At 31.9% G+C, this 17,233-nt stretch overlaps 1 protein-coding gene and 1 non-coding gene across 3 annotated transcripts in view; both read left to right on the top strand.

Moving 5' to 3' along the window:
- Positions 1 to 1,245: 1,245 nt before the first annotated feature.
- LOC117101671 (low-density lipoprotein receptor-related protein 6-like) overlaps positions 1,246 to 17,233 on the top strand; it is a 20,238-nt gene continuing 4,250 nt past the window's right edge. The window contains exons 1-6 of one of the 2 annotated variants that reach the window (XM_033241699.1): positions 1,246 to 1,401; positions 4,868 to 4,957; positions 6,106 to 6,327; positions 6,912 to 7,092; positions 12,435 to 12,571; positions 16,924 to 17,175. In XM_033241699.1, the coding sequence (XP_033097590.1) occupies positions 4,879 to 4,957; positions 6,106 to 6,327; positions 6,912 to 7,092; positions 12,435 to 12,571; positions 16,924 to 17,175 (871 nt within the window). In that variant the 5' untranslated portion in view covers positions 1,246 to 1,401; positions 4,868 to 4,878. The remainder of the gene's footprint in view (positions 1,402 to 4,867; positions 4,958 to 6,105; positions 6,328 to 6,911; positions 7,093 to 12,434; positions 12,572 to 16,923; positions 17,176 to 17,233) is intronic. The other variant, XM_033241700.1, reaches the window with a different exon arrangement.
- On the top strand, positions 9,797 to 9,869 carry Trnas-uga. Its single transcript has one exon. It is a non-coding gene; the product is annotated as a tRNA-Ser (tRNA).

The following is a 17,233-nucleotide window of genomic DNA, read 5'->3' as shown; positions in this document are numbered from 1 at the left end:
TTTTCCCAGTTATTTTTTGGTTTTAATCGAATGCTTCTGATATTCTCTTTCCTATGCTTGCCATAAGTATATTTTTGTTTCCTTTATCATAATTATTCATCCATGCTGCATCTATTTCTCCAAAGTTTATATTGATTTTTTTTTCAGTGAACTAATGGGATTAATTCCTTTACAATGATTCCTCCATATAAGTCACACTTTCATATTCTAAAATAACCTAGGCGTTGATTTTTAACTTCTATATTTTCGGGAGGTGTAAGTTGGTAAGACTGTAAACTATTTTTTATTAAGTTGATTGCTTTATTTTACTTGAATTTGGCTCCTGTGAAAATAGGACAGAAAAGACAGAAAATCATTTGAAAAAAGAGACGTGACATCAGAAACAATTTCAAAGAATAAAATTTAAACCAAAACACCCCACCCTTCTCCATCAATTTGAGACACATGTGGAACAGTACTCACAAGTGTTCTAGTAATTCTCCAGGGTAACTAAGCCTTCTGAAGTTGCATGTATATCATTGAAGTTGAAATCTTTATTAATTAATCGAAATATTTGTAATTTATTGAAAAACACACTACATTATCGAACACAGCGTGGGCTTAAGGTTGGTCGGAGGGCCGAAGTATATTTTTTTACGTAACACTGAGGACCACAAGGATAATGTGAAAAATTGTCGCGTCAAGTGTGCTTGAATAACCTGTAAGGCCTGTTTATACTTCAACGATAACGATAAAGATAAAAAAAAGCTAAAAAGCAATTGTTCATATAGAAAATAAAAGAAATAAGAAAAGTTTATACACTAGAAAGATTCGACAACGATTTATCAGATATGCGATAACAACAAATTTTGACAACTCAAATCGGATGACGTCATAATCATAGAAAAACATTAAAATCGTAGTAGTAGCAACAATTTATCGTTTTACCATGATTATGACGTCATCTGATTTGGTATGTTAAAATATTTTATCGTATACACGATAAATCGTTTTAGAATCGTCCTAGTGTAAATCTTCTCTTATTTCTTTTGTTTTTTAAATGAACAATAGCTTTTTAGCTTTTTTATCTTTATCGTTGAAGTATAAACAGGCCTTTATTCTCTACTTTTATACCACTTTATTCTCTGTTTAATCAGTACTGATTGACCCGTGTCCTCTAATGCTACTTTACAGAAGGGCACAGTCTAAGAAATGGTCGGCTGCGTTCCATTTAGATTAATGAAATGGTTAAGTCTTCAAATCTATTTCTTTTATTCTAATCAAGGCCAATACACGTTACGCATATAACTGGCTATTATAGTTAAATACAGTTTTGAGGATGAATAATTTACCACATACCAGCGATCACGCATTTCAGCAAGAATAGAAAAGTAACATCGGGTTCATATTTCAACAACTAAGGTAAGTTAAAAGCAAATGTATATGTGTGTGGGGTCTGTGTGTGTGTATGTGTATTTATGCATGTATGTATGTAGGCTATGTATATGTGTATGTATTTGTAGGCCTATTATGTATATGTAGGGTGTGTATGTTTGATTCACATCAACTGACCGGTTTTTGAAATATCCTGTATAGACTGTTTGACTTGGTCATCACACGCACACCCTGTAACATTTGTTAATGTAAAAACGACGCATAATGTAATAAAAAATAATTGGTTAATGCATAATGTAAAAAGGTTTGACGCTTGATGTAAAAAAAATAACGCTTAATGTAAAAGCCAACGCATATTGTAAAAAAATTTTGCTTACGCATAATGAAAAAGCTTTTAACGCATAATGTAAAAACATTTTCTAACGCATAATGTAAAAACCCATCAACGCATAATGTAAAAACTTGATGATTTGTGCTTATTGCACAAAATCTCACTTTTCTATCCAAATACTTAGTTTTAACAAACAAAACTTTTAGCTTTTTCCCCAAAAAGCAAACAACGTGGGTCTTTTTATCCATAAAAATAAAACAATTTTCTAGCTGTTTGAACCTTTTCCGAAGGCCACACATCGTCACACACTTCCAGCATGGGGTCGAGGAAAATGTTTGCATCCTGTTTTTTATGTTGTAAATTCATTTGTGACTGAAGTGTAAATTTGGAGTGTAATTCAGAGTTAATATGGATTATTTAATGGATAATAAATAATAATTCAATAAAGTTGTTCAAATAAAAATGTTTTGATATATTTTCTTTCTCATCGGATACACAGTTGAAGTTCGGTTTCCTCTGATTATCAGAGTCATCAATTTATTTAAATGGTCACTAGTATGTCTTGTGTAGTAGAATATATGAAACTTAAGGTTCAGATAGATGGTGTAGATAATATTTCGGTTTTTTTTAAATTTAATACGCTTCTTCAAAATATAATATGTACATGTAGTAACTGCAGAAAAATATTTTTTTTAAATATATACTTTCAAAAAAAAAAAAAAATTCAAAAAATACCCAACCAATACGCTGTGTAAAAATTACAGAAAAAAATAAAAAATCAAAAAAATTAAAAAATGTTTCCAAATATTTTCAAAAGAAAATTCCAAAAATTTCGAAATTAAATTCATGAATTCCCAAGGAAATTTTTCCGAAAATCGCCAAAAAAAATAGATAAATAAATAAAATTAAAAAAATTAATAAATAAATCTTAAACCTAAAAAAAAAAAGAAAAAAGAAAAAAAATTCAAAAGGAACCATCTAACCAAATTAATCCAAATTACCCAAATTAACCAATTGGGGATTTTTTTTCTGTAATTAATACACAGCATATTGTTTGGCGGGGGTGGGGGGATTTTGTTGAATTTTGAAGAGAAATAAGTATGACCCACATCATCTATCCGAATGTCCAATATTCTCCTTTGTTTTTTCCACGTTACAAACGGTCTTCCGTAATATTGAAACCTGCATTTATCCTAGTCTGACCTTAGTTTAAACTAGGTGTATAATAATGTCGCTGTCTTGGTTTTATACATCGATCATTATGACTTACGTGTTTCCATCGTGCTTTTCCCCGATGAATTTAGCTAGCGTCAATGGGCGTGGAGGTACATTTAGTAATTGTTTACAATTTGTCCAAGAAGAAGCTCTAAGATACAGGTGAACCGTTATGTTGCACTTACATCAACCGACAGGCAGGCAGGTATCATTAGTAGGTTAAAGTAACAGGCGTGAGGGAAGGGAGAAGACTTGTTTTTACATTATGCGTTAATAGGTTTTTACATTGTGCGTTGAAAAATGTTTTTAATACATTATGCGTCAAAAAGTTTATACATTATGCGTTAGCAAATTTGTTTACATTGTGCGTTGATTTTTACATTATGCGTTATTTTTTTACATTAAGCGTCAAACCTTTTTACATTATGTGTTAACCACTTTTGTTTTACATTCTGCGTCGTTTTTACTTTATCGGTTGTTACACTCCCCACCATAGATTGACACTAAATATTAGGAGGCACGTTCTTGATATTTGGCCTATGCTTCGGCTGATTATATAGCAGAACCTTTATGTTTTATCTTTAATTTATCCTTTACACAGGGCAAGTTTTCTGCAGCATAACACGTAGTAGGGTAACTCCATATGAAAAAGGGACAAAGTTAGTTTTTTTTTTCAATTATCGCCCAATTTCGGTATTACATAAAACATTATAAACAACAGAATAATGAATTTCTTTAAAATTTTAATATATTGTACAAACACCAATATGGTTTCCATGAAAAACACAGTGGAAAATTATCTTTAATTAATTTAAATAATAACTTACTTCATCAGCAGATTGACGAGTGGAATATTTATAGATTTTACTAAGGTCTTTGACACCATTAACCACATTATTTTACTTTCTAAACTCAAAACATTATGGCGTTAGAGGAAATCCATTGCTCTGGCTTTCAGATTATTTAAGTCAAAGTCCGTAATTAGTGTCTGTAACTGGAGTCACCCCGTGACCCGTGGTGTATACCACATGGATCAACAATTGGTCCAACACTGTTCTTAATTTACATCGGATTTACTGAATTCATCTAAATATTTTGATTTCCGATTATTTGCAGATGATTCAAAATTATTGCATAATTTTCAAAAGAAGTAAGCACTATAAATCTGCCTTTAGTTAATTATCAGTTTAAGAAAATTGTTGATTAGTGGGATGCAAACAAGGTAACAATAAACGGAAATAAAACTAATTTTATTAATTTTCATGGGAAAGGTAAACATATTTCATTGTATGGTTGTTCATGTGTCAAACCGGACAATAAATGAGGTAGATGACGTTTTTTTTTTTTTTTTTTGTTGGATCTACCCTAGACAAGCACTTAACTTGGAAAGCACACATTATAATGAAGTTAATCAAATTATTCGAAAGAAATCTGGAATATTATTTAAACTAAGAAGCTTTGTACTAAATTATATTGTAATTATATTATATAACGCATTTATACAACCCAATTTAATATATGGTTTACAAGTCTAGTGTATACTAATACATATTTTTACAAATTTATACCCCATTTTAATTTCCCAGAAGAGTGTATGCGTTCCATAACATTTTCTAGATTTAGGGAACCATTATCTCCCATATATGCTCAACTAAGCCTTTGAGCTATTTTCAAACTCCCTAAAAATAAGGTAAACTTATTTGTAATTTGATTTATATCATCTTTATTTTTCACCTAGTTTAAATGATTATTTTGAAACATTGGCTCATTGTCAAAATACAAGATTTAAGTAGGCCCGATGGTAATAATTTCTACGTAAAGAAAATGAACAGTCACCGGCCAATTGGCAGTGTCATTTGCTGGTTTAAAACCTTTTTATGTAAAAGTTTTCTAGCTATTTCAAAATGTATGAAAAATCGAAGTTTTTTTTTTTCTGATATCTGACAGAAAACCGTAAGATGGCAAATTTCTTGAGCTTGACTAAAGTGTGTGTCTTGATATTAGTGACTGCAACTCAAGTCGGTTTTTCTCTCGGTCGTAAGTAAACCTATTTTTTTTTATTCATTTATTTATTCATTTTTTTTCTTATTATTTCTAAAAGGTTAAAAAATAGAAAAACACATTGATATACAATTAGTATTAAAATGGGGCATATTTTACTTATTTGTGGTTACTATTCCTGTCTTCCAACTTGTTCACAGTGTTTCTAAAGGCAAACTCAGACAGCGTCGTACGACGCAACCCGACGCCATTCATTGTCGGGGACAGTCTTAAGCCGTCGTGAGAAATATTAAACATGTTTAACATTCTACGATGCGACTGCTTTCGACGCAAATCATACAGAACCGACGCGGCAACAAATCGCGTCGGGCTGCGTCGTACGACGCTGTCTGAGTTCGCCTAGAGCATACATGTCGTAAACAGCGGGTCTTAGTTGTTTTTTACTTACTATTTAACTCGGTGTTTCCAATTCAAAGAAAATCAGCATTCAACGCACTAAAAGCAAAAAGGCATGCGAATATTGATCGCAATTGTATGATCCACAAGGCCAAACAGTGCTTTACCAGGAAGCTAAATCATTTTAGACGTATTGGCATTTTACAGTTAATAGTTGGATAAAAAGTAGAAACACCACACTGAGAGTCCTGGAAGCCTTCCTGTATTCTGTTACCTTCGACTTACGTTGTTCTGCATTGGGTGTTCTGGTTTACATGCACACGATATTCCTATTTAATCTACTTTTCCATGTTTCAATGTAGATTTTTAAAGAAAAAAGTAAGATATTTAGTTTAAATTCTATTAGTTAACAATCAAATTATTACTAAAAAATCTTTGAAATATTGTTATGTATCGTTGAGTTTTGATGTCACCTAGTTCTAAACTTTAAAATTCATATTTGATATTTTACGGTACTTTTCCGTGCTTTCTATACTGGTTTCTTAGACGAAATGTAAGTTAGTAACTTCAATCAGATCTACAATAAGTGTTATGCATATCTTTTAATGTAGGACTGTCACTGAGTTTTCATATCATAATCTTGTGTTTTCAGTACGTTCGTAACAACTAAAATTGTATTTTCACTCGTATTAGGCCCTATTAGTAGTAATAGAGGAGGATTAATTCTAAATTTTACAAATGGCCGTGCTATATTTTTTAAATAAATATAAGCTATCAATCTTCCACAGGTGAGATCATGTTTGCGGTAAATGTTAAAGGCATTTCTATTTCGGATATCGATCACTCTAATCCTTCTGTTCTTAATTTTACGGAAATTCTGGTCGACCCTATGTCGGAACCGAACTATCCTGTCTACAATCCACTTACTTCAACTTTGTATTTCGGGAGCGAGTCAAACATTTTTAGATATTCTCTGAAAAACAAAAGTTTGGAAACATTCATTTCTGCAGGTAAATGTTATACTAGTCTAAATCTTGTCCAGTTTTTATCAAATTTTCTTTGACAAAAAACTGTTATATGCCCATATACTCATGATGTGCCTATAATATGGTCAGTATGTCAACATGTCATCATGACAATATTTTAGACATATCAATAATGTATGAATATGTCAAGTACGATAATATATTTATATAGGCCTACATTAATTGTACGGGTATACATCTTGGATGAGACGTTTTGCTGTTATAAATTTAACAAAAAAAGTGGCTGTTCAAATATGTTTGCTTTACTGGTAGTGGGCGTATGATGCATGGTATCGTAACTCACCTGGCTGGGACTAGCCAACTGTTTTTATAGATTATTTTGATTGTATATTTTAGACCAATAATTTTTATTTTTAAGATTTAATGCCCTTTAAATGCTTAATTCAATCGTTGTTTGTCACTTATTATCCACAATGAACTTATTCCTTCTGGTTTGTCACTTGTACCCATAACGTCTCTATAATCAATTAGGCCTAGGCATAATATGAATAAACTATAATATATTATATTTATCATTGAAAATGGGTCAAACATCTTTTCGATTACAGAAGCAGAACACTATTTTTATGCAATGGATATTGACGTCACTGAACAGAGACTCTACTTTCAAGAAAATGATATCAACGGTTCCCATATTGAGGTCATTAACTTAGATGGCACCGACAGAAAAACATTTATGTCTAATGTTATAAATACTGCTGAAGAAATACAAATAGATGCAGTAAACGGGTAGGATACACATGTTGGTTTGTATATACTAATATATAAGCCCATTATTTAATTTCTTAGGCAGCCTCTATCAAAAATTATCTCTTAGCGCACGAGTATAAAATGAAGATATGTAGGGTTTTTTTATATAACTTTTGCGCATGAATTGTTTACCTGCTTTCTCATATTGTTGTGTCATATGGCCAAATAAAAATATATTTTTGTACTTTGGTCTGGTGGCGCTAGCAGAGGCCACCTTGACATTCCCCCTACTCTTTCGTTGGACAGGCTTAGACGTAAAAATAAAATGAAATTGTACCTATCGAAAATGCGCAATCAAAGACGTCGTTCCATCACTGCCTCCACCTTTTTCTGACCACCATTTTTGACCACCTCTGATTTTTTATTTGTGCATTTTATTATCTTTATTTATATATTTATTTAATTTATTCAATTCTCAACCAACAGCGATAGAAACTTACATAAACAGGTTGGAGAAAATACATACACAAAGAAACAAAACATATGGTACAAATTTACATTAACAATGTAGGCCTACTACTAGGCCTATATCAGTCATGAGATAAAGAATGATAATATTAATTCCACATTTTAATTCCTTAATTTGTTTCTATTTCAAAAATTTGATTAAAAAAAAATTAATCCTCTGTTAATTTTCAGACCCTTAAATATTACCTTTTCTGTATTCTTTTGCACAGATCCTTAAACTCAATCTGTTTCTGGTTGGAAGCTTTAATTAATTTGATCTTTTAAAGGGGCTATTCAAAATTGCATTTGAATTTTTAAGGGTATTTTTTCCTGTTTCCTTAACGTCTAAACTGCGGGGTGCATCAAGGTTCCATTTTAGTGCCCATCCTTTTCTTATTATACATCCGTCCTCTTGGGCATGTCATTTCGAAACACGCATGCAGATATCACATGTATGCAGATGACACCCAACTGTACATAGCATTTAAGCCAGAGTCACTTGACGATGCAATCTGATCTATTGAAGGATGTTCAAATGATGTCAAGTCATGGTTGGCACTGAACATGCTATGTTTTAACACTAGTAAAACGGAAGCATTGAATATCCACTGGCGCTATCGCAAAATCTTACCGAATGCATTCTGCATTGATTGTTCCATATGTTTCTGTTTGTAATATTGGCGTTACATTTGACTCTAAAATGATAATAATTAAATTGATTGGAAAAACTTTAAAATTTGGTTTTAAAAAAAAGTTTTATGTATATATACTATTATTTTGAGAATCTTAAGATTTTTAAAGCAATCTTGGGATATTTTAGAATGAATCTTGAGAATTTTTATTTTTCCCAGTGGTCACACTGGATACCGCAGTTTGGCCGTCTCGATGGATTGTCCCGCTTTTCGGGGTCGTGTCCCGCTGTCCCACCCAAACCCTGAATGGTCCCACTTTTCAACTTTTATAAATAAAAATAATCACGATAATACCAAGACTAAACTCTTAAATATATGGCCCTCACAGACGACGAGCCGTGTTAATATATTGATTAATAGCGATACGAAAAAGATGTTTATCAGTTTAAATAATTTATGTGTTTGTTTATTTTATGTTTTTTTTTTCTTATTGTTATTATACTTGGTCGATGTATATACATTTGTATACAAATATGTATATACAATATATATATACAATATATATATACATATATATATATATATATATATTCCGTAATTTTTTCTTGTGGCTTGGTTGTTAGTCTGTGTTTCGCGCCCTATGGCGGTCATCAGACAACTGACAGCCTAACGTTGTTACTTGATGTTATACCCATTTGTCACCTGTTTCTTTCCCTTTCATATTTAGATTTGTTGTGACGGCACATAGTGATGAGCTCGTTTCTTTTGTTAATTGTGTTGGGTTCTTTGTTGCATATGGAACAATGTTCCCGACGGTTATTTGGACCTGTTCAACCATGAAGCCTTCGTGGTCTAGTGGTTATGACGCTCGCCTTGTCAGCGAGAGGTCGCAGGTTCGAATCCCCGTCGGAGGCATTTTATTACACAATGAGTTTTATAGGACTTTATTCGTTGAAAAGCTACATGGTAGCCTACGATGTTCCATCATCTCCTTATTTACACTGTATATGTACCTTTGATGATTTATATTATATTTATTCAGCAGTGTTAACGGTTAACGTCCTTCAATATCATATACAATATACGACAGTATTTATTTCTAACCGTTTCTCCAGATAATCTATCTGGCCGAACGCCCTCTTGAGGAGCACCATTGTGACATGTAATACAATGTTCCCGACGGTTATTTGGACCTGTTCAACCATGAAGCCTTCGTGGTCTAGTGGTTATGACGCTCGCCTTGTCAGCGAGAGGTCGCAGGTTCGAATCCCGTCGGAGGAATTTTATTACACAATGAGTTTTATAGGACTTTATTCGTTGAAAAGCTACAGGGTAACCTACGATGTTCCATCATGACCTTAATTAACACTGTATATGTACCTTTGATGATTTATATTATATTTATTCAGCAGTGTTAACGGCTAACTTCCTTCAATATATATATATATATATATATATATATATATATATATAAATCAAGGTAGCCGTTAACACTGTTAAATTATATACATAAATCATCAAAGTGTATGCTATTATTTGTTTCTAGCCGTACTTATTGTGTAATGGAGTGTATCTGGTATTATTTGAATCTGTTTAACCATGTAGCCTCTGTGGTCTAATGGTTATGACGCTCGCCTTGACAGCGAGAGGTCGCAGGTTCGAGTCCCGCCAGAGGCATTTTATTACACAATTTCTTTATTCATTTATTTATTTATAGGACTACATCGTTGCGAGCTATGCTACATGGTGTATTATTATGTCATTTATTCGAACACTGTATTTACCGTTCTTTGATGATGTATGTATATAATTTAACAGTGTTAACGGCTACCTTGTTGATTTATATTTCAGTGTATGCTATTATTTGTTTCTAGCCGTACTTATTGTGTAATGGAGTAGTATCTGGTGGTATTTCAATCTGTTTAACCATGAAGCCTCCGTAGTCTAATGGTTATGACGCTCGCCTTGACAGCGAGAGGTCGCAGGTTCGAGCCCGCCAGAGGCATTTTATTACACAATTTCTTTATTCATTTATTTATAGGACTACATTAGTTGCTAGCTATGCTTCACGGTGTATTATTATGTCATTTATTCGAACACTGTATTTACCCTTCTTTGATTATGTATGTATATATATATATATATATAAACAAATCCGCTCTATTTTTTAAATCAAATTTTTACAGAAAATTTTGAATTCTCTATTTTTCGGTTTAATTTTAAGCAACTCAATCATATTTTTATAAATTTCCTGTAACTCTGTCCTTTGCAAATGTCCCTCTTGTCTCCCTTGCATATCTTGTAATTTGGAGTTTAGGGCATTCCTCTGTTCCTTTATCGATTAATTTTTTTTGGTTTTTGTATGTTGCATTTGAATAAAGTGATGAAAATATATATATATATATATATATATATATATATATATATTGTGAAGGTTTTGATTGCTGCATTGTGAAACAGTGCTCAATCCCACTGAAAAATCTATCTCTTATACACATCTAGATGTGTATAAGAGACAGATTATGCACTTGTCAATTGTAGTCCAAACTTCCATGGAAACTGCTAAGTGATACGCACGCGTAGTGCTTCCATCAAGGAACCTCATCTCCTTGGCCTAGGTATATATATATATATGTATATATATATATATTTATATATATATATATATATATATAAACTTTATTATATTTACTGAGTATTTTGTATGTATACAAATTATCTGTAATGTTAATCACATTTTTTCCCGCTTTTGAATAAAAAATTCCCGCTTTCCGCTTTTGAACGTTCTGGGGTTGGAATGTCTGCTGAAAGCAATATAGTGCAGAAATTCGACCAATGAGTTAGAACGAAAGAAAAACGCATTTCCAGGATATGCAATCCATTCGACTACCCTAATATTACTTACGCAACTATAAAGTCTACCAAATGTTGCTGTAATGATCACTTGCCGATTAATTATTCCATTCATTAAAAAAAAACCACAAAACCTTCGTGAAAGTTAGCGTAGCCTCACCGTAGGGTAAACAGAAAATTCATAAGCCTATTCGAGGCCCTTTAAATCGGCAGAGGCGTTCACTTTTAAGTTCTGGGCAGCGCGCTCGCACATGGCAACATTTGAAGAGACGAGTTTATAAATTGAATGAAAATAGAACAAATACAATTTCTTAAATATTTATTTTTCTTGTCGATTCCTAATATATGTAACTATACATACAGTATGTGAGTGTTTCATCAATGTAGCTTTCATATTTTTGGCGCAACAAAAATATAAATAACCAAGACAGTGTATTAGGATAATGCTTTCTGCCTCCAGTTAGAGCGCCGCCAGCGTTTCAGTCGGATCCAATCAAAGATCTTATACTGTAAACACAAGATAGGGTATCTCCGCGATTTACGAGCAACAAAATAGAAGTGTCGATTTGGCAGCAGAAAGTAGGCCTAATCATATTTGGGAAAGAACGTCCTACAGTAGTTGTTGCCAAGTTCGTTACCAAGTATGTTACTGTTCTTTAATTGTAAATCGACGATTCTAATTGTTACGCGTAAAGGTAAAATCGCGCAGTGTACGCCATGTTCAAAGCAGTTAAAGTTCAAAAGTTTTCATTTTTGCAACAAGAGGGCGCTGTACACTGCGTTCTTACAGAATTTGCACGCGGAGAACGTTATGTTGTGTTTATATTAAGATCTTTGGTCCAATGTAAACATTGAAAGGGAAACAGTTAAAGTGTGGGCAAAGTGTGGCAAGAGGGCCAGATGTGGCCTGCAAATTTGCTGCTGCCTTCAAAAAAAAATAATTAAAAAAAAACCTGTTCAATGCTATTTCCGGACGCAGATCATTATGTAAAAGTAATATTAAAACTTAGCACAAAAGAGCTATAAAATGCATTTTTTGTATCTTTTTTATCCAATATCTATTTAAAATAGAATAACTGAATAAATTGAGATGGCTATTAATATTCCAACACAATTTCAAATAGGTTTTTTTTTATATTACATTCATAAGCATTGAAATCTTTTAAGTCACTTTTAAAAATTTGAGCTGGACAAAGTGACTGCATTGACAGAAATTCTTAGTTTAGCTGTGTAAACTGATTGTTTATTTCTATTTTAATTTGATATGTTTGATATCTGTTGCATCAACCTGTTTACTTATGTTAGGGCCATATACGACATTGTGTGGTTATGGAAAAATATGCCGGATATACTCTACTGACACTAGATACGGTTTTCTTTTGTATTTAGTTATTTGTACTATAGTACAACCGGCAACATTATCATTCCTGCGTTCATTGCTCGAGCAAGATTGGATAATTCAGTTTACCATGATATACTTGTAAATACTAGCCTTATTACCCCAAGATTTGAATTAGATGTTGAAGGTAAGCTAATGTGAAATCTCAAACATGAGTTAAATTACAAATGGAAACATATACTGTAATAATGTTAGATGACACTGCTACTTAACTAGTCATTTAACATTATCATTGACAAGCTACATAATTTGTTATGGTCCCACAAAAATATACACAACACGTGTTTGTGGGACCAGTGGGACGCGTGTGTATTTAAAGCTATGTTGTGAAGATTTTGCCAGTTAATAAGTTTGTCACTATGGAAAGGTCCATTAAACTTTGGTTCACACTAAACCAATTTAGAAGTATCTTAAACGGCCTGAAAGTAGAAATAAAACCACTTCAAACCGGTTATGCATGATTACGCAATAATAATTTGCATATGCGGGTATATAAATTTTCATATTTTGCTGGTATATTAATTTGCATATACTGGTATGTTAATTTGCATATGCTGGTATATTAATTTATATATGGTTGTTTATTAATTTCCATAATTTTGATATATTAATTTGCATAATGCGGGTATGTAAATAATAACAATATTGATAAAATTAGTATTAATTTCCATAATGCTGATATATTAATTTGCATAATGCGGGTATGTAAATAATAACAACATTGATAAATAATAACAATATTGATAAAATTAATATAAAGTTGAGATTGCCTCAACTTTAAATAATAATAATGATAATAGTAACAGCGAGTATCGTTGAACAGTTTAAATGTCCTAGATAAAGGGTATATTAATTGTACAAAATGGGTTTTTTTAATGATAAAATTGGGTATCACTGAGCCTCTTATCTAAGTAGTTCTGAAAAGAACTGTTGTTGTTAGGAGGCTCAGCGATACCCAATTGTTTCATTAAAAATATACCCATTTTCTACAATTAATATACCCTTTATCTAAGACATTTAAACTGTTCAACGATACTCGCTGTTACTACAGTAATATTATTATTATTATATTAACATTATGGAAATTAATAAACAACCATATATAAATTAATATACCAGCATATGCAAATTAATAAACCAGCATATGAAAATTAATATACCAGCAAAATATGAAAATAAATTAATATACCCGCATATGCAAATTATTATTGCGTAATCATGCATAAGCGGTCTGAAGTGGTATTATTTCTACTCCTGAAATATTACGCATACCTCATTTCACTCGATTTTCCTGAATCCAAATTCAGACACACGTCACTAACGCATACACAAGCAAAAGTTGTATCATATTTATTGTCACAAATCAAAGTATACATTCAATATACAATATTGTAAGACAAAAAACCCCCCAAAAAAATCTTTCGCTTATCAAGTTTTGGCCGAGAAATTATAACTGAATTAGTAACAAGGGCAGAGTAATAATAATAATCATTATATATAAAATAATAATTTAAATATCTTAATAATAGTAATAACATCAAATAAAAACAAATAAAAACAATAATACACAATTTAATATCACTGATGTGCCATAAAAAGAGCTCTAAATAAATAAAGATGTTCTTATAATCAAAAGAAATACATTGCTAATAGGTATTGCTTAACTTTAAAAGTAAAATTTGTCCTTGACGAGAGTGTTTTAATATCTTCGGGTAGATTGTTCCAGAGTTTTGTACCATTATAGATTACACTAGACTGTGCAAGTGATGTGCGGAATTTTGGGATAATTAAATTAAACGGGTTGTTAAATCTTGTATTCTTAGAATGTGTTACTAATATAAAATACATCAATGGTATGTGGTAATCTACAATAAAAAAAGATCTGATACAAACTTCAGTACATATAAATCATACAACTTAAATACATTTAAAATAATAAGTTGCTTAAACTTAAGTGTAGAACGTGCTTTGAAATCAGAAAAAATAACACAACGTACATGTACTGTACATACATTTTTTGAATAAGTAAAATTTGATTTAATTAAGATGAGCATGTACCTCCCCAAACCTCGATCCCATATGTTAATAGCGGCAGAATAAAAGAATTATAGATTAACAGTAGGATATATTGAGGAATAAAGTAACGCAGCTTAAATATAATACCTATTTTCGTAAGAATATTATTACATAAATTGTGAATATGACTCTTCCAATATAAGTGTTTATCTAAAGTTATACCAACGAAAGACACTTCTTCAACTTCATTAATGGGTTGTATATGTATAAATAGACTGCCATTTCTGTACATTACCTTGCCTCTATAATGGAATAAAATATAATTCGTTTTGATATAGTTTATTGTCAACTTATTTGCATTACACCAGTTAGAAACTTTACTTAATTGCTCATTGGCTTCAGTTAAATCAATTATATTACCCGGAAAGTAATGAAATAAGTTAGAATCATCGGTAAATAAAGGAAAATCGAAATAATCAGTAGAATTTGGAAGGTCGTTAATGTACATCAAGAAAAGAACTGGGCCTAGGACTGAGCCTTGTGGTACACCATCGATCAATTCTCTGGGGTCATAGAGAATATTGTGGGAACAAACATACTGGGTCCTATTTCTTAAATAATCAGTTAACCAAATGAGAGGTTCTCCCCGAACACCATAATGGGATAGTTTGAAATTTAAATTTTATGATTAATGGTATCCATGCTTTACTAAAATCTATAAAAACTCCAAGGGAACAATTACCTTTATCAATGTCAGAAAGTAAAGTGTGAACTAATTTAATCATCGATAACTTTGTACTGTAACGCTCACGGAATCCATACTGATGGGAATAAAATAGGTTAAATTTCTCAAAGAATTCAGTTAATCTAGTACAAAATAATTTTTCAATAATTTTACTAAGTACAGGGAGAACTAAAATTTGGCGGTAGTTGCCGGGATTTTCTCTCGATCCTTTTTTGAAGATTGGTTGAACTCTAGCGTGCTTAAATGGAGTAGGGAACTTACAGCAGCTGAAAGACAAATTAAAAATATAACATAACGGCATTGAGATATAGGGTGCGGCAATCGATATTAATTTACCAGGCAGGTGATCAGATCCGGTAGCTTTACTCCTGTCAATAGCAATGAGTAAGTTATTAACTTCTGTTTGAGTATTTGGTTCTAAATAAAATGAATTGGTTACGGTACTGGTTGGGAGAGAAAATCGGAAAAATTGTTAGACGATGCTGGGATTTCGTTTGTAAGATTTACAGGTATGTTTGAAAAATATTCATTAATAATTTGTTCAGATGATTTCAGCATCATCTGAGTTCCATCAACGTTCTCATGGATGAGTTCATCAGGAAGATTACTGAATGATTTTGATTTGCCCTTTACTAGGATATTATTTATAATTTTCCATGTTTTGACAGAATTATTTGCAATTATAGAAAATAAGTTTGAGTAGTTATTTTTCTTTGCCGTTCTTATTAGTTTCGTTAGAGTATTTCTGTAACGTTTATATTTAGTAAATATGGTATGTTCGAAATTACTCTTAATTACTTTTGAGTACAACTTGTTTTATTTTTTATGAATCGATTTTTTAATCGCTTTGGAAATCCACGGTTTTATTTTGTTAATAGTTTTCAATGATTGGTTTTTAAATAGCGAATGTTTATTGCATCAGTCAAGAAATATAGAGTAGAATTGGTTATAGGCTAAATCAGTATCGTTGCATGCGTAAACGGAATCCCAAGAAATAGATAGATCATTTAAAAAATCATTCTGCTTAAAATGTTTATAATCTCTAATAGTAAGGAACGTATCAATACTGGTTTTATTGTCATTCATATAGTCAAAGATCGCAAAAAGTAGGAGATGGTCAGATATCTCTCAAGCAATTGTTCCTGAGATTATATTACTAGTTAATACGTTACTATACATATGATCAATAAGTGATTTGGATATATGACGGTTCGATGATTCTATTAATTGGATCATATTTGAGCATTCAAGAGCATTTAAATACGTATTTATTTCACTATTTCCTGTGTTAAATAAATTAATATTGAAATCACCTATCAAGATACATTGTTTCTTATCTGATTTAATTCCATTTAAAGTATTTAATAAATCTTCCCTGAAGTCGGAGACATTCGTCTTCCCTTTACGGTAAACCACCCAAATCACAAATTTTTCAGACCCATCGTCAATCTCAAACCACAAGGACTCAGAATTAAAAACGGAAAAGTCAAGTCGTTTGTACTTAACTGAGCTGCGGTGTATGTATGCTGCGACGCCCCCGCTTCTTCCGAGTTGGTTAACCATGGTCTGATGTAGGCTTCACAAGACTTTGAGTTGGCGGTTTAGGTGACTCAGTGACACAGAGACTTAATTTTTAAATACAGTAATAGGTGTATGTTACCTCTAATTGTTACCGTATACAAATGGTACTAATATACAGTATATGTTTACATCTACAGCGGGGAAGATGTATTGGTGTGATATAGTCTATGGAAATGTTGAACAAGCAAACTTGGACGGCTCAAATCGTAGAATTATTGGATCCAGTATGCGGCCTATCCAACCTGTAGTGTATGGTGATTATCTTTACTGGTGTGATAACAACGGTATATTCTATATGAATATTGAGGCTGGTATGGCATCTCAGGAACAAATCATTTTTTACGATGTATTAGATTCATATTATGGACTGGCTATAGGCGTATATGATGGTAATAATAACATGTCCTATCTTATTCTTACGAATACACACACACAACAATATATATA

Source organism: Anneissia japonica, unplaced genomic scaffold (genome assembly GCF_011630105.1).
Source record: "Anneissia japonica isolate Jap-2015-1 unplaced genomic scaffold, ASM1163010v1 scaffold287783_len325500_cov191, whole genome shotgun sequence".
NCBI classification, from domain to species: domain Eukaryota; kingdom Metazoa; phylum Echinodermata; class Crinoidea; order Comatulida; family Comatulidae; genus Anneissia; species Anneissia japonica.
Note: the sequence above shows the minus strand (reverse complement) of the source record. Positions and strands in the feature narration are given on the sequence as shown.